General features: G+C 52.9%; 1 protein-coding gene across 4 annotated transcripts in view; it reads left to right on the plus strand.

The window, feature by feature from the left end:
* The window catches only part of phex (phosphate regulating endopeptidase homolog, X-linked), a 691,216-nt gene that overhangs the window by 641,218 nt on the left and 26,405 nt on the right, over positions 1-23,593 (plus strand). For all 4 annotated transcript variants that reach the window (XM_072514452.1, XM_072514453.1, XM_072514455.1 and 1 more), the window contains one exon: positions 22,619-22,695. In XM_072514452.1, coding sequence (XP_072370553.1) covers positions 22,619-22,695 — 77 coding nt within the window. The remainder of the gene's footprint in view (positions 1-22,618; positions 22,696-23,593) is intronic.

The raw sequence follows: 23,593 nt of genomic DNA on the forward strand, positions 1-23,593 counted from the left end.
CTACACAGGGAGATCGCACTCTACACAGGGAGATCACACTCTGCACAGGGAGATCAATCTCTACACATGGAGATCACTCTCTACACAGGGAGATGACTCTCTACACAGGGAGACAACTCTCTGCACAGGGAGATCAATCTTTACACATGGAGATCAATCTTTACACATGGAGATCAATCTCTGCACAGGGAGATCACTCTCTACACAGGGTGATCACTCTCTACACAGGGAGATCACACTCTACACATGGAGATCAATCTCTGCACAGGGAGATCGCTCTCTACACAGGGAGGTCATTCTCTACACAGGGTGATCGCTCACTACACAGGGAAATCGCTCTCTACACAGGGAGATCGCTCTCTACACAGGGAGTTCCCACTCTACACAGGGAGATCACACTCTACACAGGGAGATCACACTCTACACAGGGAGATCACACTCTACACAGGGAGATCACACTCTACACAGGGAGATCACACTCTACACAGGGAGATCACACTCTACACAGGGAGATCACACTCTACACAGGGAGATCACACTCTACACAGGGAGATCACACTCTACACAGGGAGATCACACTCTACACAGGGAGATCACACACTGCACAGGGATATCGCTCTCTCCACAGAGAGATCACTCTCTAAACAGGGAGCTCACTCTCTACACAGGGAGATCACTCTCTACACATGGAGATCACTCTCTACACAGGGAGATCACTCTCTACACAGGGAGATCACTCTCTACACAGGGAGATCACTCTCTACACAGGGAGATCACTCTCTACACAGGGAGATAACTCTCTACACAGGGAGATAACTCTCTACACAGGGAGATAACTCTCTACACAGGGAGATAACTCTCTACACAGGGAGACCACTCTCTACACAGGGAGATCACTCTCAACACAGGGAGATCACTCTCTACACAGGGAGATCACTCTCTACACAGGGAGATCACTCTCTACACAGGGAGATCACTCTATACACATGGGAGATCACTCTCTACACAGGGAGATCACTCTCTACACAGGGAGATCACTCTCTACACAGGGAGATCACTCTCTACACAGGGAGATCACTCTCTACACAGGGAGATCACTCTCTACACAGGGAGATCACTCTGTTCACAGGGAGATCACTCTCTACACAGGGAGATCACTCTCTACACATGGAGATCACTCTCTACACATGGAGATCACTCTCTACACAGGGAGATCACTCTCTACACAGGGAGATCACTCTCTACACAGGGGGATCACTCTCTACAGAGGGGGATCACTCTCTACACAGGGAGATCACTCTCTACACAGGGAGATCACTCTCTACACAGGGAGATCACTCTCTACACAGGGAGATCACTCTCTACACAGGGAGATCACTCTCTACACAGGGAGATCACTCTCTCCACAGGGTTATCACTCTCTACACAGGGTGATCACTCTCTGCACAGGGAGATCACTCTCTACACAGAGAGATCACTCTCTACACAGGGAGATCACTCTCTACACAGGGAGATCACTCTTTACACAGGGAGATCACTCTCTGCACAGGGAGATCACTCTCTGCACAGGGAGATCACTCTCTACACAGGGTGATCACTCTCTACACAGGGAGATCACTCTCTACACAGGGAGATCACACTCTACACAGGGAGATCACACTCTACACAGGGAGATCACACTCTACACAGGGAGATCACACTCTACACAGGGAGATCACACTCTGCACAGGGAGATCAATCTCTACACATGGAGATCACTCTCTACACAGGGAGATGACTCTCTACACAGGGAGACAACTCTCTGCACAGGGAGATCAATCTTTACACATGGAGATCAATCTTTACACATGGAGATCAATCTCTGCACAGGGAGATCGCTCTCTACACAGGGAGGTCATTCTCTACACAGGGTGATCGCTCACTACACAGGGAAATCACTCTCTACACAGGGAGATCGCTCTCTACACAGGGAGATCACACTCTACACAGGGAGTTCCCACTCTACATAGGGAGATCACACTCTACACAGGGAGATCACACTCTACACAGGGAGATCACACTCTACACAGGGAGATCACACTCTACACAGGGAGATCACACTCTACACAGGGAGATCACACTCTACACAGGGAGATCACACTCTACACAGGGAGATCACACACTGCACAGGGATATCGCTCTCTCCACAGAGAGATCACTCTCTAAACAGGGAGCTCACTCTCTACACAGGGAGATCACTCTCTACACATGGAGATCACTCTCTACACAGGGAGATCACTCTCTACACAGGGAGATCACTCTCTACACAGGGAGATCACTCTCTACACAGGGAGATAACTCTCTACACAGGGAGATAACTCTCTACACAGGGAGATAACTCTCTACACAGGGAGATAACTCTCTACACAGGGAGACCACTCTCTACACAGGGAGATCACTCTCAACACAGGGAGATCACTCTCAACACAGGGAGATCACTCTCTACACAGGGAGATCACTCTCTACACAGGGAGATCACTCTCTACACAGGGAGATCACTCTCCACACAGGGAGATCACTCTCCACACAGGGAGATCACTCTCTACACAGGGAGATCACTCTCTACACAGGGTTATCACTCTCTACACAGGGTGATCACTCTCTGCACAGGGAGATCACTCTTTACACAGGGAGATCACCCTCTACACAGGGAGATCACTCTCTACACAGGGAGATCACTCTCTACACAGGGAGATCACTCTCTACACAGGGAGATCACTCTCTACACAGGGAGATCACTCTCTACACAGGGAGATCACTCTCTACACAGGGAGATCACTCTCTACACAGGGAGATCACTCTCTACACAGGGAGATCACTCTCTACACAGGGAGATCACTCTCTACACAGGGAGATCACTCTCTACACAGGGAGATCACTCTCTACACAGGGAGATCACTCTGTTCACAGGGAGATCACTCTCTACACAGGGAGATCACTCTCTACACAGGGAGATGACTCTCTACACAGGGAGATGACTCTCTACACAGGGAGATGACTCTCTACACAGGGAGATGACTCTCTACACAGGGAGATGACTCTCTACACAGGGAGATGACTCTCTACACAGGGAGATGACTCTCTACACAGGGAGATGACTCTCTACACAGGGAGATCACTCTCTACACAGGGAGATCACTCACTGCACAGGGAGATCACTCTTTACACAGGGAGATCACTCTTTACACAGGGAGATCACTCTGTTCTCAGGGGTCACACGCGACACAGGGTGATTAATCATATTCATTACACTGATCAAAAGTCTCCATCCTTTACTGGTGAGCTGCCAGCTGTCGTTTCCTTTGTATTCCAGTTGTTTATGCATCATTTGTATCACTCTACACAGGGAGATCACTCTGTTCTCAGGGAGATCACTCTCTACACAGAGAGATCACTCTCTACGCAGAGAGATCACTCTCTACGCAGAGAGATCACTCGCTACGCAGAGAGATCACTCTCTACGCAGGGACAACACTCTCTACACAGGGCGGTCACTCTCTACACAGGGAGATCACTCTCTACACAGGGAGATCACTCTCTACACAGGGAGATCACTCTCTGCACAGGGAGATCACTCTCTGCACAGGGAGATCACTCTCTGCACAGTGAGATCACACTCTGCACAGGGAGATCACTCTCTACACAGGGAGATCACGCTCTGCACAGGGTGATCACTCTCTACACAGGGAGATCACTCACTGCACAGGGAGATCACTCACTACACAGGGAGATCACTCACTACACAGGGAGATCACTCACTACACAGGGAGATCACTCACTACACAGGGAGATCACTCACTACACAGGGAGATCACTCACTACACAGGGAGATCATTCACTACACAGGGAGATCACTCTCTACACAGGGAGATCACTCTCTACACAGGAAGATCACTCTCTACACAGGGAGATCACTCTCTACACAGGGAGATCACTCTCTGCATAGGGCGATCACTCTCTGCATAGGGCGATCACTCTCTGCACAGGGCGATCACTCTCGCCACAGGGCGATCACTCTCGCCACAGGGCGATCACTCTCTGCACAGGGCGATCACTCTCTGCACAGGGCGATCACTCTCTGCACAGGGCGATCACTCTCTGCACAGGGCGATCACTCTCTGCACAGGGCGATCACTCTCTGCACAGGGCGATCACTCTCTGCACAGGGCGATCACTCTCTGCACAGGGCGATCACTCTCTGCACAGGGCGATCACTCTCTGCACAGGGCGATCACTCTCTGCACAGGGCGATCACTCTCTGCACAGGGCGATCACTCTCTGCACAGGGCGATCACTCTCTGCACAGGGCGATCACTCTCTGCACAGGGCGATCACTCTCTGCACAGGGCGATCACTCTCTGCACAGGGCGATCACTCTCTGCACAGGGCGATCACTCTCTGCACAGGGCGATCACTCTCTGCACAGGGCGATCACTCTCTGCACAGGGCGATCACTCTCTGCACAGGGCGATCACTCTCTGCACAGGGCGATCACTCTCTGCACAGGGCGATCACTCTCTGCACAGGGCGATCACTCTCTGCACAGGGCGATCACTCTCTGCACAGGGCGATCACTCTCTGCACAGGGCGATCACTCTCTGCACAGGGCGATCACTCTCTGCACAGGGCGATCACTCTCTGCACAGGGCGATCACTCTCTGCACAGGGCGATCACTCTCTGCACAGGGCGATCACTCTCTGCACAGGGCGATCACTCTCTGCACAGGGCGATCACTCTCTGCACAGGGCGATCACTCTCTGCACAGGGCGATCACTCTCTGCACAGGGCGATCACTCTCTGCACAGGGCGATCACTCTCTGCACAGGGCGATCACTCTCTGCACAGGGCGATCACTCTCTGCACAGGGCGATCACTCTCTGCACAGGGCGATCACTCTCTGCACAGGGAGATCACTCTCTGCACAGGGAGATCACTCTCTGCACAGGGAGATCACTCTCTACACAGGGAGATCACTCTCTACACAGGGAGATCACTCACTGCACAGGGAGATCACTCTTTACACAGGGAGATCACTCTGTTCTCAGGGGTCACACGCGACACAGGGTGATTAATCATATTCATTACACTGATCAAAAGTTTCCATCCTTTACTGGTGAGCTGCCAGCTGTCGTTTCCTTTGTATTCCAGTTGTTTATGCATCATTTGTATCACTCTACACAGGGAGATCACTCTGTTCTCAGGGAGATCACTCTCTACACAGAGAGATCACTCTCTACGCAGAGAGATCACTCTCTACGCAGAGAGATCACTCGCTACGCAGAGAGATCACTCTCTACGCAGGGACAACACTCTCTACACAGGGCGGTCACTCTCTACACAGGGAGATCACTCTCTGCACAGGGAGATCACTCTCTGCACAGGGAGATCACTCTCTGCACAGGGAGATCACTCTCTGCACAGTGAGATCACACTCTGCACAGGGAGATCACTCTCTACACAGGGAGATCACGCTCTGCACAGGGTGACCACTCTCTACACAGGGAGATCACTCACTGCACAGGGAGATCACTCACTGCACAGGGAGATCACTCACTGCACAGGGAGATCACTCACTACACAGGGAGATCACTCACTACACAGGGAGATCACTCACTACACAGGGAGATCACTCACTACACAGGGAGATCACTCTCTACACAGGGAGATCACTCTCTACACAGGAAGATCACTCTCTACACAGGGAGATCACTCTCTGCACAGGGAGATCACTCTCTGCACAGGGAGATCACTCTCTGCACAGGGCGATCACTCTCTGCACAGGGCGATCACTCTCTGCACAGGGCGATCACTCTCTGCACAGGGCGATCACTCTCTGCACAGGGCGATCACTCTCTGCACAGGGCGATCACTCTCTGCACAGGGCGATCACTCTCTGCACAGGGCGATCACTCTCTGCACAGGGCGATCACTCTCTGCACAGGGCGATCACTCTCTGCACAGGGCGATCACTCTCTGCACAGGGCGATCACTCTCTGCACAGGGCGATCACTCTCTGCACAGGGCGATCACTCTCTGCACAGGGCGATCACTCTCTGCACAGGGCGATCACTCTCTGCACAGGGCGATCACTCTCTGCACAGGGCGATCACTCTCTGCACAGGGCGATCACTCTCTGCACAGGGCGATCACTCTCTGCACAGGGCGATCACTCTCTGCACAGGGCGATCACTCTCTGCACAGGGCGATCACTCTCTGCACAGGGCGATCACTCTCTGCACAGGGAGATCACTCTCTGCACAGGGAGATCACTCTCTGCACAGGGAGATCACTCTCTGCACAGGGAGATCACTCTCTGCACAGGGAGATCACTCTCTGCACAGGGAGATCACTCTCTGCACAGGGAGATCACTCTCTACACAGTGAGATCACTCTCTACACAGTGAGATCACTCTCTACACAGTGAGATCACTCTCTACACAGGGAGATCACTCTCTACACAGGGAGATCACTCTCTACACAGGGAGATCACTCTCTACACAGGGAGATCACTCTCTACACAGGGAGATCACTCTCTACACAGGGAGATCACTCTCTACACAGGGAGATCACTCTCTACACAGGGAGATCACTCTCGACACAGGGAGATCACTCTCGACAGAGGGAGATCACTCTCGGCAGAGGGAGATCACTCTCTGCACAGGGAGATCACTCTCTGCACAGGGAGATCACTCTCTGCACAGGGAGATCACTCTCTTCACAGGGAGGTCACTCTCTTCACAGGGAGGTCACTTTCTACAAAGGGAGATCACTCTCTACACAGGGAGATCACTCTCTGCACAGGGAGATCACGCTCTGCACAGGGTGATCACTCTCTGCACAGGGAGATCACTCTCTGCACAGGGAGATCACTCTCTACACAGGGAGATCACTCTCTACACAGGGAGATCACTCTCTGCACAGGGAGATCACTCTCTCCACAGAGAGATCACTCTCTAAACAGGGAGATCACTCTCTACACAGGGAGATCACTCTCTACACAAGGAGACCACTCTCTACACTGGGAGACCACTCTCTACACAGGGAGACCACTCTCTACACAGGGAGACCACTCTCGACACAGGGAGACCACTCTCGACACAGGGAGACCACTCTCTACACAGGGAGACCACTCTCTACACAGGGAGACCACTCTCTACACAGGGAGACCACTCTCTACACAGGGAGACCACTCTCTACACAGGGAGACCACTCTCTACACAGGGAGACCACTCTCTACACAGGGAGACCACTCTCTACACAGGGAGACCACTCTCTACACAGGGAGACCACTCTCTACACAGGGAGACCACTCTCTACACAGGGAGACCACTCTCTACACAGGGAGACCACTCTCTACACAGGGAGACCACTCTCTACACAGGGAGACCACTCTCTACACAGGGAGACCACTCTCTACACAGGGAGACCACTCTCTACACAGGGAGACCACTCTCTACACAGGGAGCTCACTCTCTACACAGGGAGATCACTCTGTTCTCAGGGAGATCACTCTCTACACAGGGAGCTCACTCTCTACACAGGGAGATCACTCTGTTCTCAGGGAGATCACTCTCTACACAGGGAGATCACTCTCTGCACAGGGAGATCACTCTCTGCACAGGGCGATCACTATCTGCACAGGGCGATCACTCTCTGCACAGGGCGATCACTCTCTGCACTGGGAGATCACTCTCTACACAGGGAGATCACTCTCTACACAGGGAGATCACTCTCTGCACAGGGTGCTCACTCTCTGCACAGGGAGATCACTCACTGCACAGGGAGATCACTCACTGCACAGGGAGATCACTCACTGCACAGGTAGAGCACTCACTGCACAGGTAGAGCACTCACTGCACAGGTAGAGCACTCACTGCACAGGGAGATCACTCACTGCACAGGGAGATCACTCACTGCACAGGGAGATCACTCACTGCACAGGGAGATCACTCACTGCACAGGGAGATCACTCACTGCACAGGGAGATCACTCACTGCACAGGGAGATCACTCACTGCACAGGGAGATCACTCACTGCACAGGGAGATCACTCACTGCACAGGGAGATCTCTCACTGCACAGGGAGATCTCTCACTGCACAGGGAGATCACTCACTGCACAGGGAGATCACTCACTGCACAGGGAGATCACTCACTGCACAGGGAGATCACTCACTGCACAGGGAGATCACTCACTGCACAGGGAGATCACTCACTGCACAGGGAGATCACTCACTGCACAGGGAGATCACTCACTGCACAGGGAGATCACTCACTGCACAGGGAGATCACTCACTGCACAGGGAGATCACTCACTGCACAGGGAGATCACTCACTGCACAGGGAGATCACTCACTGCACAGGGAGATCACTCACTGCACAGGGAGATCACTCACTGCACAGGGAGATCACTCACTGCACAGGGAGATCACTCACTGCACAGGGAGATCACTCACTGCACAGGGAGATCACTCACTGCACAGGGAGATCACTCACTGCACAGGGAGATCACTCACTGCACAGGGAGATCACTCACTGCACAGGGAGATCACTCACTGCACAGGGAGATCACTCACTGCACAGGGAGATCACTCACTGCACAGGGAGATCACTCACTGCACAGGGAGATCACTCACTGCACAGGGAGATCACTCACTGCACAGGGAGATCACTCACTGCACAGGGAGATCACTCACTGCACAGGGAGATCACTCACTGCACAGAGAGATCACTCACTGCACAGGGAGATCACTCTCTACACAGGTAGATCACTCACTGCACAGGGAGATCACTCACTGCACAGGGATATCACTCTCTGCACAGGGAGATCACTCTCTGCACAGGGAGATCACTCTCTGCACAGGGAGATCACTCTCTGCACAGGGAGATCACTCTCTACACAGGGAGATCACTCTCTACACATGGAGCTCACTCTCTACACAGGGAGATCACTCTGTTCTCAGGGAGATCACTCTCTACACAGGGAGATCACTCTCTACACATGGAGCTCACTCTCTACACAGGGAGATCACTCTGTTCTCAGGGAGATCAATCTCTACACAGGGATATCACTCACTACACAGGGAGATCACGCTCTACACAGAGAGATCACTCTCTACACAGGGAGATCACTCTCTACACAGGGAGATCACTCTCTACACAGGGAGATCACTCTCTACACAGGGAGATCACTCTCTACACAGGGAGATCACTTTCGACACAGAGAGATCACGCTCTACACAGGGAGATCACTCTGTTCACAGGGAGATCACTCTCTACACAGGGAGATCACTCTCTACACAGGGAGATCACTCTCTACACAGGGAGATCACTCTCTACACAGGGAGATCACTCTCTACACAGGGAGATCACTCTCTACACAGGGAGATCACTCTCTACACAGGGAGATCACTCTCTACACAGGGAGATCACTCTCTACACAGGGAGATCACTCTCTGCACAGGGAGATCACTCTCTGCACAGGGAGATCACTCTCTGCACAGGGCGATCACTCTCTGCACAGGGCGATCACTCTCTGCACTGGGAGATCACTCTCTACACAGGGAGATCACTCTCTACACAGGGAGATCACACTCTACACAGGGAGATCACTCTCTACACAGGGAGATCACTCTGTACACAGGGAGATCACTCTCTACACAGGGATATCACTCACTGCACAGGGAGATCACTCTTTACACAGGGAGATCACTCTCTACACAGGGAGATCACTCACTACACAGGGAGATCACTCACTACACAGGGAGATCACTCTCTACACAGGGAGATCACTCTCTACACATGGAGATCACTCTCTACACAGGGAGATCACTGACTGCACCGGGAGATGACTCTCTACACAGGGAGATCACTCTCGACACAGGGAGATCACTCTCTACACAGGGAGATCACTCTCTACACAGGGAGATCACTCTCTACACAGGGAGATCACTCTCTGCAAAGGGAGATCAGTCTCTGCAAAGGGAGATCATTCTCTACACAGGGAGATCACACTCTACGCAGAGAGATCACTCTCTACGCAGAGAGATCATTCTCCACGCAGGGAGATCACTCTGTGCACAGAGAGATCACTCTCTACACAGGGAGATCACTCTCTACACAGGGAGATCACTCTCTACACAGGGAGATCACTTTCGACACAGAGAGATCACGCTCTACACAGGGAGATCACTCTGTTCACAGGGAGATCACTCTCTACACAGGGAGATCACTCTCTACACAGGGAGATCACTCTCTACACAGGGAGATCACTCTCTACACAGGGAGATCACTCTCTGCACAGAGAGATCAATCTCTGCACAGGGAGATCACTCTCTACACAGGGAGATCACTCTCTACACAGGGAGATCACTCTCTACACAGGGAGATCACTCTCTGCACAGGGAGATCACTCTCTGCACAGGGAGATCACTCTCTGCACAGGGAGATCACTCTCTGCACAGGGAGATCACTCTCTGCACAGGGCGATCACTATCTGCACAGGGCGATCACTCTCTGCACAGGGCGATCACTCTCTGCACTGGGAGATCACTCTCTACACAGGGAGATCACTCTCTACACAGGGAGATCACTCAGTACACAGGGAGATCACTCTCTACACAGGGAGATCACTCACTACACAGGGAGATCACTCACTACACAGGGAGATCACTCACTACACAGGGAGATCACTCACTACACAGGGAGATCACTCTCTACACAGGGAGATCACTCACTGCACCGGGAGATGACTCTCTACACAGGGAGATGACTCTCTACACAGGGAGATGACTCTCTACACAGGGAGATGACTCTCTACACAGGGAGATGACTCTCTACACAGGGAGATGACTCTCTACACAGGGAGATGACTCTCTACACAGGGAGATCACTCTCTACACAGGGAGATCACTCTCGACACAGGGAGATCACTCTCGACACAGGGAGATCACTCTCGACAGAGGGAGATCACTCTCGACAGAGGGAGATCACTCTCTGCACAGGGAGATCACTCTCTGCACAGGGAGATCACTCTCTGCACAGGGAGATCACTCTCTGCACAGGGAGATCACTCTCTTCACAGGGAGGTCACTTTCTACAAAGGGAGATCACTCTCTACACAGGGAGATCACTCTCTGCACAGGGAGATCACGCTCTGCACAGGGTAATCACTCTCTGCACAGGGAGATCACTCTCTGCACAGGGAGATCACTCTCTACACAGGGAGATCACTCTCTGCACAGGGAGATCACTCTCTCCACAGAGAGATCACTCTCTAAACAGGGAGATCACTCTCTACACAGGGAGATCACTCTCTACACAGGGAGATCACTCTCTACACAGGGAGATCACTCTCAACACAGGGATATAATTCTCTACACAGGGAGATCGCTCACTGCACAGGGAGATCACTCTCTGCACAGGGAGATCACTCTCTGCACAGGGAGATCACTCTCTGCACAGGGAGATCACTCTCTGCACAGGGAGATCACTCTCTGCACAGGGAGATCACTCTCTGCACAGGGAGATCACTCTCTGCACAGGGAGATCACTCTCTACACAGTGAGATCACTCTCTACACAGTGAGATCACTCTCTACACAGGGAGATCACTCTCTACACAGGGAGATCACTCTCTACACAGGGAGATCACTCTCTACACAGGGAGATCACTCTCTACACAGGGAGATCACTCTCTACACAGGGAGATCACTCTCGACACAGGGAGATCACTCTCGACACAGGGAGATCACTCTCGACACAGGGAGATCACTCTCGACACAGGGAGATCACTCTCGACAGAGGGAGATCACTCTCGGCAGAGGGAGATCACTCTCTGCACAGGGAGATCACTCTCTGCACAGGGAAATCACTCTCTGCACAGGGAGATCACTCTCTTCACAGGGAGGTCACTTTCTACAAAGGGAGATCACTCTCTACACAGGGAGATCACTCTCTGCACAGGGAGATCACGCTCTGCACAGGGTGATCACTCTCTGCACAGGGAGATCACTCTCTGCACAGGGAGATCACTCTCTGCACAGGGAGATCACTCTCTGCACAGGGAGATCACTCTCTCCACAGAGAGATCACTCTCTAAACAGGGAGATCACTCTCTACACAGGGAGATCACTCTCTACACAGGGAGACCACTCTCTACACTGGGAGACCACTCTCTACACAGGGAGACCACTCTCTACACAGGGAGACCACTCTCGACACAGGGAGACCACTCTCTACACAGGGAGACCACTCTCTACACAGGGAGACCACTCTCTACACAGGGAGACCACTCTCTACACAGGGAGACCACTCTCTACACAGGGAGACCACTCTCTACACAGGGAGACCACTCTCTACACAGGGAGACCACTCTCTACACAGGGAGACCACTCTCTACACAGGGAGACCACTCTCTACACAGGCAGACCACTCTCTACACAGGGAGACCACTCTCTACACAGGGAGACCACTCTCTACACAGGGAGACCACTCTCTACACAGGGAGACCACTCTCTACACAGGGAGACCACTCTCTACACAGGGAGACCACTCTCTACACAGGGAGACCACTCTCTACACAGGGAGACCACTCTCTACACAGGGAGACCACTCTCTACACAGGGAGCTCACTCTCTACACAGGGAGATCACTCTGTTCTCAGGGAGATCACTCTCTACACAGGGAGCTCACTCTCTACACAGGGAGATCACTCTGTTCTCAGGGAGATCACTCTCTACACAGGGAGATCACTCTCTGCACAGGGAGATCACTCTCTGCACAGGGAGATCACTCTCTGCACAGGGCGATCACTATCTGCACAGGGCGATCACTCTCTGCACTGGGAGATCACTCTCTACACAGGGAGATCACTCTCTGCACAGGGTGCTCACTCTCTGCACAGGGAGATCACTCACTGCACAGGGAGATCACTCACTGCACAGGGAGATCACTCACTGCACAGGTAGAGCACTCACTGCACAGGTAGAGCACTCACTGCACAGGTAGAGCACTCACTGCACAGGGAGATCACTCACTGCACAGGGAGATCACTCACTGCACAGGGAGATCACTCACTGCACAGGGAGATCACTCACTGCACAGGGAGATCACTCACTGCACAGGGAGATCACTCACTGCACAGGGAGATCACTCACTGCACAGGGAGATCACTCACTGCACAGGGAGATCACTCACTGCACAGGGAGATCACTCACTGCACAGGGAGATCACTCACTGCACAGGGAGATCACTCACTGCACAGGGAGATCACTCACTGCACAGGGAGATCACTCACTGCACAGGGAGATCACTCACTGCACAGGGAGATCACTCACTGCACAGGGAGATCACTCACTGCACAGGGAGATCACTCACTGCACAGGGAGATCACTCACTGCACAGGGAGATCACTCACTGCACAGGGAGATCACTCACTGCACAGGGAGATCACTCACTGCACAGGGAGATCACTCACTGCACAGGGAGATCACTCACTGCACAGGGAGATCACTCACTGCACAGGGAGATCACTCACTGCACAGGGAGATCACTCACTGCACAGGGAGATCACTCACTGCACAGGGAGATCACTCACTGCACAGGGAGATCACTCACTGCACAGGGAGATCACTCACTGCACAGGGAGATCACTCACTGCACAGGGAGATCACTCACTGCACAGGGAGATCACTCACTGCACAGGGAGATCACTCACTGCACAGGGAGATCACTCACTGCACAGGGAGATCACTCACTGCACAGGGAGATCACTCACTGCACAGGGAGATCACTCACTGCACAGGGAGATCACTCACTGCACAGGGAGATCACTCACTGCACAGGGAGATCACTCACTGCACAGGGAGATCACTCACTGCACAGGGAGATCACTCACTGCACAGAGAGATCACTCACTGCACAGGGAGATCACTCTCTACACAGGTAGATCACTCACTGCACAGGGAGATCACTCACTGCACAGGGATATCACTCTCTGCACAGGGAGATCACTCTCTGCACAGGGAGATCACTCTCTGCACAGGGAGATCACTCTCTGCACAGGGAGATCACTCTCTACACAGGGAGATCACTCTCTACACATGGAGCTCACTCTCTACACAGGGAGATCACTCTGTTCTCAGGGAGATCACTCTCTACACAGGGAGATCACTCTCTACACATGGAGCTCACTCTCTACACAGGGAGATCACTCTGTTCTCAGGGAGATCAATCTCTACACAGGGATATCACTCACTACACAGGGAGATCACGCTCTACACAGAGAGATCACTCTCTACACAGGGAGATCACTCTCTACACAGGGAGATCACTCTCTACACAGGGAGATCACTCTCTACACAGGGAGATCACTCTCTACACAGGGAGATCACTCTCTACACAGGGAGATCACTCTCTACACAGGGAGATCACTCTCTACACAGGGAGATCACTTTCGACACAGAGAGATCACGCTCTACACAGGGAGATCACTCTGTTCACAGGGAGATCACTCTCTACACAGGGAGATCACTCTCTACACAGGGAGATCACTCTCTACACAGGGAGATCACTCTCTACACAGGGAGATCACTCTCTACACAGGGAGATCACTCTCTACACAGGGAGATCACTCTCTACACAGGGAGATCACTCTCTACACAGGGAGATCACTCTCTACACAGGGAGATCACTCTCTGCACAGGGAGATCACTCTCTGCACAGGGAGATCACTCTCTGCACAGGGCGATCACTCTCTGCACAGGGCGATCACTCTCTGCACTGGGAGATCACTCTCTACACAGGGAGATCACTCTCTACACAGGGAGATCACACTCTACACAGGGAGATCACTCTCTACACAGGGAGATCACTCTGTACACAGGGAGATCACTCTCTACACAGGGATATCACTCACTGCACAGGGAGATAACTCTTTACACAGGGAGATCACTCTCTACACAGGGAGATCACTCACTACACAGGGAGATCACTCACTACACAGGGAGATCACTCTCTACACAGGGAGATCACTCTCTACACATGGAGATCACTCTCTACACAGGGAGATCACTCACTGCACCGGGAGATGACTCACTGCACAGGGAGATCACTCTCCACACAGGGAGATCACTCTCCACACAGGGAGATCCCTCTCCACACAGGGAGATCCCTCTCCACACAGGGAGATCCCTCTCCACACAGGGAGATCCCTCTCCACACAGGGAGATCCCTCTCCACACAGGGAGATCACTCTCTACACAGGGAGATCACTCTCCAGACAGGGAGATCACTCTCTACACAGGGAGATCATTCTCTACACAGGGAGATCATTCTCTACACAGGGAGATCACTCTCTACACAGGAAGATCACTCTCTACACAGGGAGATCTCTCTCTACACAGGGAGATCACTCTCTACACAGGGAGACCACTCCCTGCACAGGGAGATCACTCCCTGCACAGGGAGATCACTCCCTGCACAGGGAGATCACTCCCTGCACAGGGAGATCACTCACTGCATAGAGAGATCACTCACTGCATAGAGAGATCACTCACTGCACAGGGAGATCACTCTCTACACAGGTAGATCACTCACTGCCAGGGAGATCACTCACTGCACTGGGAGATCACTCACTGCACTGGGAGATCACTCACTGCACTGGGAGATCACTCTCTACACAGGGAGATCACTCTCTACACAGGGAGATCACTCTCTACACAGGAAGATCACTCTCTACACAGGGAGATCTCTCTCTACACAGGGAGATCACGCTCTACACAGAGAGATCAATCTCTACACAGGGATATCACTCACTACACAGGGAGATCACTCTCCACACAGGGAGATCACTCTCCACACAGGGAGATCACTCTCCACACAGGGAGATCACTCTCCACATTGGGAGATCCCTCTCCACACAGGGAGATCACTCACGGCACAGGGAGATCACTCACTGCACAGGGAGATCACTCTCTACACAGGGAGATCTCTCTCTACACAGGGAGATCACTCTCTACACAGGGAGATAACTCTCGACACAGGGAGATCACACTCTACACAGGGAGATCAATCTCTACACAGGGAGATCACTCTCTACACAGGGAGATCACTCTACACAGGGAGATCACTCACTGCACAGGGAGATCACTCTCTACACAGGTAGATCACTCACTGCACAGGGAGATCACTCACTGCACAGGGAGATCACTCACTGCACAGGGAGATCACTCTCTGCACAGGGAGATCACTCTCTACACAGGGAGATCTCTCTCTACACAGAGAGATCACTCTCTACACAGAGAGATCACTCTCTACACAGGGAGATCACTCCCTGCACAGGGAGATCACTCCCTGCACAGGGAGATCACTCCCTGCACAGGGAGATCACTCCCTGCACAGGGAGATCACTCCCTGCACAGGGAGATCACTCCCTGCACAGGGAGATCACTCCCTGCACAGGGAGATCACTCCCTGCACAGGGAGATCACTCCCTGCACAGGGAGATCACTCCCTGCACAGGGAGATCACTCCCTGCACAGGGAGATCACTCCCTGCACAGGGAGATCACTCCCTGCACAGGGAGATCACTCCCTGCACAGGGAGATCACTCCCTGCACAGGGAGATCACTCCCTGCACAGGGAGATCACTCCCTGCACAGGGAGATCACTCACTGCACAGGGAGATCACTCACTGCACAGGGAGATCACTCACTGCACAGGGAGATCACTCACTGCACAGGGAGATCACTCACTGCACAGAGAGATCACTCACTGCACAGGGAGATCACTCTCTACACAGGTAGATCACTCACTGCCAGGGAGATCACTCACTGCACTGGGAGATCACACTCTACACAGGGAGATCAATCTCTACACAGGGAGATCACTCTCTACACAGGGAGATCACTCACTGCACAGGGAGATCACTCACTGCACAGGGAGATCACTCTCTACACAGGTAGATCACTCACTGCACAGGGTGATCACTCACTGCACAGGGAGATCACTCTCTGCACAGGGAGATCACTCTCTACACAGGGAGATCTCTCTCTACACAGAGAGATCACTCTCTACACAGGGAGACCACTCCCTGCACAGGGAGATCACTCCCTGCACAGGGAGATCACTCCCTGCACAGGGAGATCACTCCCTGCACAGGGAGATCACTCACTGCATAGAGAGATCACTCACTGCATAGAGAGATCACTCACTGCACAGGGAGATCACTCTCTACACAGGTAGATCACTCACTGCCAGGGAGATCACTCACTGCACTGGGAGATCACTCACTGCACTGGGAGATCACTCACTGCACTGGGAGATCACTCTCTACACAGGGAGATCACTCTCTACACAGGGAGATCACTCTCTACACAGGAAGATCACTCTCTACACAGGGAGATCTCTCTCTACACAGGGAGATCACGCTCTACACAGAGAGATCAATCTCTACACAGGGATATCACTCACTACACAGGGAGATCACTCTCCACACAGGGAGATCACTCTCCACACAGGGAGATCACTCTCCACACAGGGAGATCACTCTCCACACAGGGAGATCACTCTCCACATTGGGAGATCCCTCTCCACACAGGGAGATCACTCACGGCACAGGGAGATCACTCACTGCACAGGGAGATCACTCTCTACACAGAGAGATCACTCTCTACACAGGGAGATCACTCTCTACACAGGGAGATCACTCTCTACACAGGGAGATCACTCTCTACACAGGGAGATCACTCTCTCCACAGGGAGAACACTCTCTCCACAGGGAGAACACTCTCTCCACAGGGAGAACACTCTCTCCACAGGGAGAACACTCTCTCCACAGGGAGAACACTCTCTACACAGAGAGATCATTCTCCACGCAGGGAGATCACTCTGTGCACAGAGAGATCACTCTTTACACAGGGAGACCACTCTCTACACAGGGTGATCACAATCTACACAGGGGGATCACTCTCTACGCAGAGAGATCACTCTCTACGCAGGGAGATCACTCTCTACACAGGGAGATCACTCTCTCCACAGGGAGAACACTCTCTCCACAGGGAGAACACTCTCTCCACAGGGAGAACACTCTCTCCACAGGGAGAACACTCTCTCCACAGGGAGAACACTCTCTACACAGAGAGATCATTCTCCACGCAGGGAGATCACTCTGTGCACAGAGAGATCACTCTTTACACAGGGAGACCACTCTCTACACAGGGTGATCACAATCTACACAGGGGGATCACTCTCTACGCAGAGAGATCACTCTCTACGCAGGGAGATCACTCTCTACACAGGGAGATCACGCTCTACACAGGGAGATCACGCTCTACACAGGGAGATCACGCTCTACACAGAGATCAATCTCCACACAGGGAGATCACTCTCCACACAGGGAGATCACTCTCTACACAGGGAGATCACTCTCTACACAGGGAGATCACTCTCTACACAGGGAGATCACTCTCTACACAGGGAGATCACTCTCTACACAGGGAGATCACTCACTGCACAGGGAGATCACTCACTGCACAGCGAGATCACTCACTGCACAGGGAGATCACTCACTGCACTGGGAGATCACTCACTGCACTGGGAGATCACTCACTGCACAGGGAGATCACTCTCTACACAGGAAGATCACTCTCTACACAGGGAGATCACTCTCTACACAGGGAGATAACTCTCTACACAGGGAGATCAATCTCTACACAGGGAGATCACTCTCTACACAGGGAGATCACTCTCTACACAGGGAGATCACTCTCTACACAGGGAGATCACTCACTGCACAGGGAGATCACTCACTGCACAGGGAGATCACTCTCTACACAGGTAGATCACTCACTGCACAGGGTGATCACTCACTGCACAGGGAGATCACTCTCTGCACAGGGAGATCACTCTCTGCACAGGGAGATCACTCTCTACACAGGGAGATCTCTCTCTACACAGAGAGATCACTCTCTACACAGGGAGATCACTCTCTACACAGGGAGATCACTCCCTGCACAGGGAGATCACTCCCTGCACAGGGAGATCACTCCCTGCACAGGGAGATCACTCCCTGCACAGGGAGATCACTCCCTGCACAGGGAGATCACTCCCTGCACAGGGAGATCACTCCCTGCACAGGGAGATCACTCACTGCATAGAGAGATCACTCACTGCATAGAGAGATCACTCACTGCATAGAGAGATCACTCACTGCACAGGGAGATCACTCTCTACACAGGTAGATCACTCACTGCCAGGGAGATCACTCACTGCACTGGGAGATCACTCACTGCACTGGGAGATCACTCACTGCACAGGGAGATCACTCTCTACACAGGGAGATCACTCTCTACACAGGGAGATCACTCTCTACACAGAGAGATCACTCTCTACACAGGGAGATCTCTCTCTACACAGGGCTATCACTCACTACACAGGGAGATCACGCTCTACACAGAGAGATCACTCTCTACACAGGGAGATCACTCTCTACACAGGGAGATCACTCTCTACACAGGGAGATCACTCTCTACACAGGGAGATCACGCTCTACACAGAGAGATCAATCTCTACACAGGGATATCACTCACTACACAGGGAGATCACTCTCCACACAGGGAGATCACTCTCCACACAGGGAGATCACTCTCCACACAGGGAGATCACTCTCCACACAGGGAGATCACTCTCCACATTGGGAGATCCCTCTCCACACAGGGAGATCACTCACGGCACAGGGAGATCACTCACTGCACAGGGAGATCACTCTCTACACAGGGAGATCACTCTCTACACAGGAAGATCACTCCCTACACAGGAAGATCACTCTCTACACATGGAGATCACTCTCTACACAGGGAGATCGCTCTCTACACAGGGAGATCACTCTCCACACAGGGAGATCACTCTCCACACAGGGAGATCACTCTCCACAGTGGGAGATCCCTCTCCACACAGGGAGATCACTCACGGCACAGGGAGATCACTCACTGCACAGGGAGATCACTCTCTGCACAGGGAGATCACTCTCTGCACAGGGAGATCACTCTCTGCACAGGGAGATCACTCTCTGCACAGGGAGATCACTCTCTACACAGGGAGATCACTCTCTACACAGGAAGATCACTCTCTACACAGGAAGATCACTCTCTACACATGGAGATCACTCTCTACACAGGGAGATCGCTCTCTACACAGGGAGATCACTCTGTTCTCAGGGAGATCACTTTCTACACAGCGAGATCACTCTCTACACAGGGAGATCACTCTCTACACAGGGAGACCACTCTCTACACAGGGAGATCACTCTCTACACAGGGAGATCGCTCTCTACACAGGGAGATCGCTCTCTACACAGGGAGATCGCTCTCCACACAGAGAGATCGCTCTCCACACAGGGAGATCACTCTCCAAAGTGGGAGATCCCTCTCCACACAGGGAGATCACTCACGGCACAGGGAGATCACTCACTGCACAGGGAGATCACTCTCTGCACAGGGAGATCACTCTCTGCACAGGGAGATCACTCTCTGCACAGGGAGATCACTCTCTACACAGGGAGATCACTCTCTACACAGGGAGATCACTCTCTACACAGGGAGATCACTCTCTACACAGGAAGATCACTCTCTACACAGGAAGATCACTCTCTACACATGGAGATCACTCTCTACACAGGGAGATCGCTCTCTACACAGGGAGATCACTCTGTTCTCAGGGAGATCACTTTCTACACAGCGAGATCACTCTCTACGCAGGGAGATCACTCTCTACACAGGGAGACCACTCTCTACACAGGGAGATCACTCTCTACACAGAGAGATCACTCTCTACACAGGGAGATCTCTCTCTACACAGGGAGATCTCTCTCTACACAGGGAGATCACTCTCTACACAGGGAGATCTCTCTCTACACAGGGAGATCTCTCTCTACACAGAGAGATCACTCTCTACGCAGGGAGATCACTCTCTACGCAGGGAGATCACTCTCTACACAGGGAGATCACTCTCTACACAGGGAGATCACGCTCTACACAGGGAGATCACGCTCTACACAGGGAGATCACTCTCTACACAGGGAGATCACTCTCTACACAGGGAGATCACTCTCTACACAGGGAGATCACTCGCTGCACAGGGAGATCACTCGCTGCACAGGGAGATCACTCGCTGCACAGGGAGATCACTCACTGCACAGGGAGATCACTCACTGCACAGGGAGATCACTCTCTGCACAGGGAGATCACTCTCTGCACAGGGAGATCACTCTCTGCACAGGGAGATCACTCTCTGCACAGGGAGATCACTCACTGCACAGGGAGATCACTCACTGCACAGGGAGATCACTCTCTGCACAGGGAGATCACTCTCTGCACAGGGAGATCACTCTCTGCACAGGGAGATCACTCTCTGCACAGGGAGATCACTCTCTGCACAGGGAGATCACTCTCTGCACAGGGAGATCACTCACTGCACAGGGAGATCACTCTCTGCACAGGGAGATCACTCTCTGCACAGGGAGATCACTCTCTGCACAGGGAGATCACTCTCTGCACAGGGAGATCACTCTCTGCACAGGGAGATCACTCTCTGCACAGGGAGATCACTCTCTGCACAGGGAGATCACTCTCTGCACAGGGAGATCACTCTCTGCACAGGGAATTCACTCTCTGCACAGAGAGATCGCTCTCTGCACAGAGAGATCGCTCTCTGCACAGAGAGATCGCTCTCTACACAGGGAGATCGCTCTCTACACAGGGAGATCGCTCTCTACACAGGGAGATCGCTCTCTACACAGGGAGATCGCTCTCTACACAGGGAGATCGCTCTCTACACAGGGAGATCGCTCTCTACACAGGGAGATCGCTCTCTACACAGGGAGATCGCTCTCTACACAGGGAGATCGCTCTCTACACAGGGAGATCGCTCTCTACACAGGGAGATCGCTCTCTACACAGGGAGATCGCTCTCTACACAGGGAGATCGCTCTCTACACAGGGAGATCGCTCTCTACACAGGGAGATCGCTCTCTACACAGGGAGATCGCTCTCTACACAGGGAGATCGCTCTCTACACAGGGAGATCGCTCTCTACACAGGGAGATCGCTCTCTACACAGGGAGATCGCTCTCTACACAGGGAGATCGCTCTCTACACAGGGAGATCGCTCTCTACACAGGGAGATCGCTCTCTACACAGGGAGATCACTCTCTACACAGGGAGATCACTCTCTACACAGGGAGATCACTCTCTACACAGGGAGATCACTCTCTACACAGGGAGATCACTCTGTTCTCAGGGGTCACACACGACACAGGGTGATTAATCATATTCATTACATTGATCACAAGTCTCCATCCTTTACTGGTGAGCTGCCAGCTGTCGTTTCCTTTGTATTCCAGTTGTTTATGCATCATTTGTATATGCTTGTTTCAGTGACTGGCATTTGTACTACTTACTTCTGCCCGACTGTTTATCTGGGCTGCTGGCACTGCAGAGTCTCAGTAGTATATCTCTGGGTTGCTGCTTCCTTGTGAGTTGATGTTTTGACAATAGTTATTGTGTTCATCTTCCCTCTTTCTAGGTTCGATGCAGCACCTATAGACCAGCTGCAGCTAGGAATAAAATTCTGAATGGAGTTCACAGCCCTCCTGAGTTCAGGTAGGTTTCAAACCATCAGTTAATTCCCATTTACAAAGCATTTATTCTTAAAACATCATGGGTGGAATTCTCTGTTGGCTGACGCTGAAATTGGGAAACGTGATTGGGCGGAGAATATGTTCTGACACAAAAGTTGTGGCGGGCACCGATTTGACGCTAAATCGTAATTCTCCATCACATCGAAGCGCCGTTAATGCGGTCTGGAACGCACATACAGTAAACACCGTTTGCATATCATTCGCAGGTCTGACCCGGTATTCTCCGGGGCCTCCGGTATTCTCCCGGGCCGCTGGGCTTCTCCGGGGCCTCCGAGGTTCTCCGGGGCCTCCGAGGCCTCCGAGGTTCTCCGGGGCCTCCGAGGTTCTCCGGGGTTCTCCGGGGCCTCCGAGGTTCTCCGGGGCCTCCGGGGTTCTCCGGGGCCTCCGGGGCTCTCCGGGATTCTCCGGGGCCTCTGGGATTCTCCGGGGCCTCTGGGATTCTCCTGGGCCTCGGGGGTTCTCTGGGGCCTCCGGGGTTCTCCGGGATTTTCCGGATCCTCCGGGCTGATGGGCCGCCTCCCCGACGGCGCGGTTCACTTGTGCCTTTAAAAATCGTAAAACTAACGTGCTGGCTGCTGAGGGAGAGAGAGGGCGCCCGCAAAGTGTCCATCACCATTGTTTCCTGACAGTTGTGCCGCCGGCCGGGGACCTCTGCCAGGGCCGGGGGGGGGGGGGGGCGGGGGGGGGGGGGGGGGGGGGGGGGGGGGGCAGTAGTGGGGTGTGGTCAGGAGGTGGGCTGTGGGGTTGGGGTGGACGGATGCGGCACACCATTGCCGCAGCCAGGAAGGCAGCTATGCAGCTGCATATGATGCTGACTGCCCAATGTGAACTTGGGGCCACCGGCCCATGGGTGCCCTCTG

The sequence above is a fragment of the Scyliorhinus torazame genome, chromosome 8, assembly GCF_047496885.1.
Source record: "Scyliorhinus torazame isolate Kashiwa2021f chromosome 8, sScyTor2.1, whole genome shotgun sequence".
Taxonomy (NCBI): Eukaryota; Metazoa; Chordata; class Chondrichthyes; order Carcharhiniformes; family Scyliorhinidae; genus Scyliorhinus; species Scyliorhinus torazame.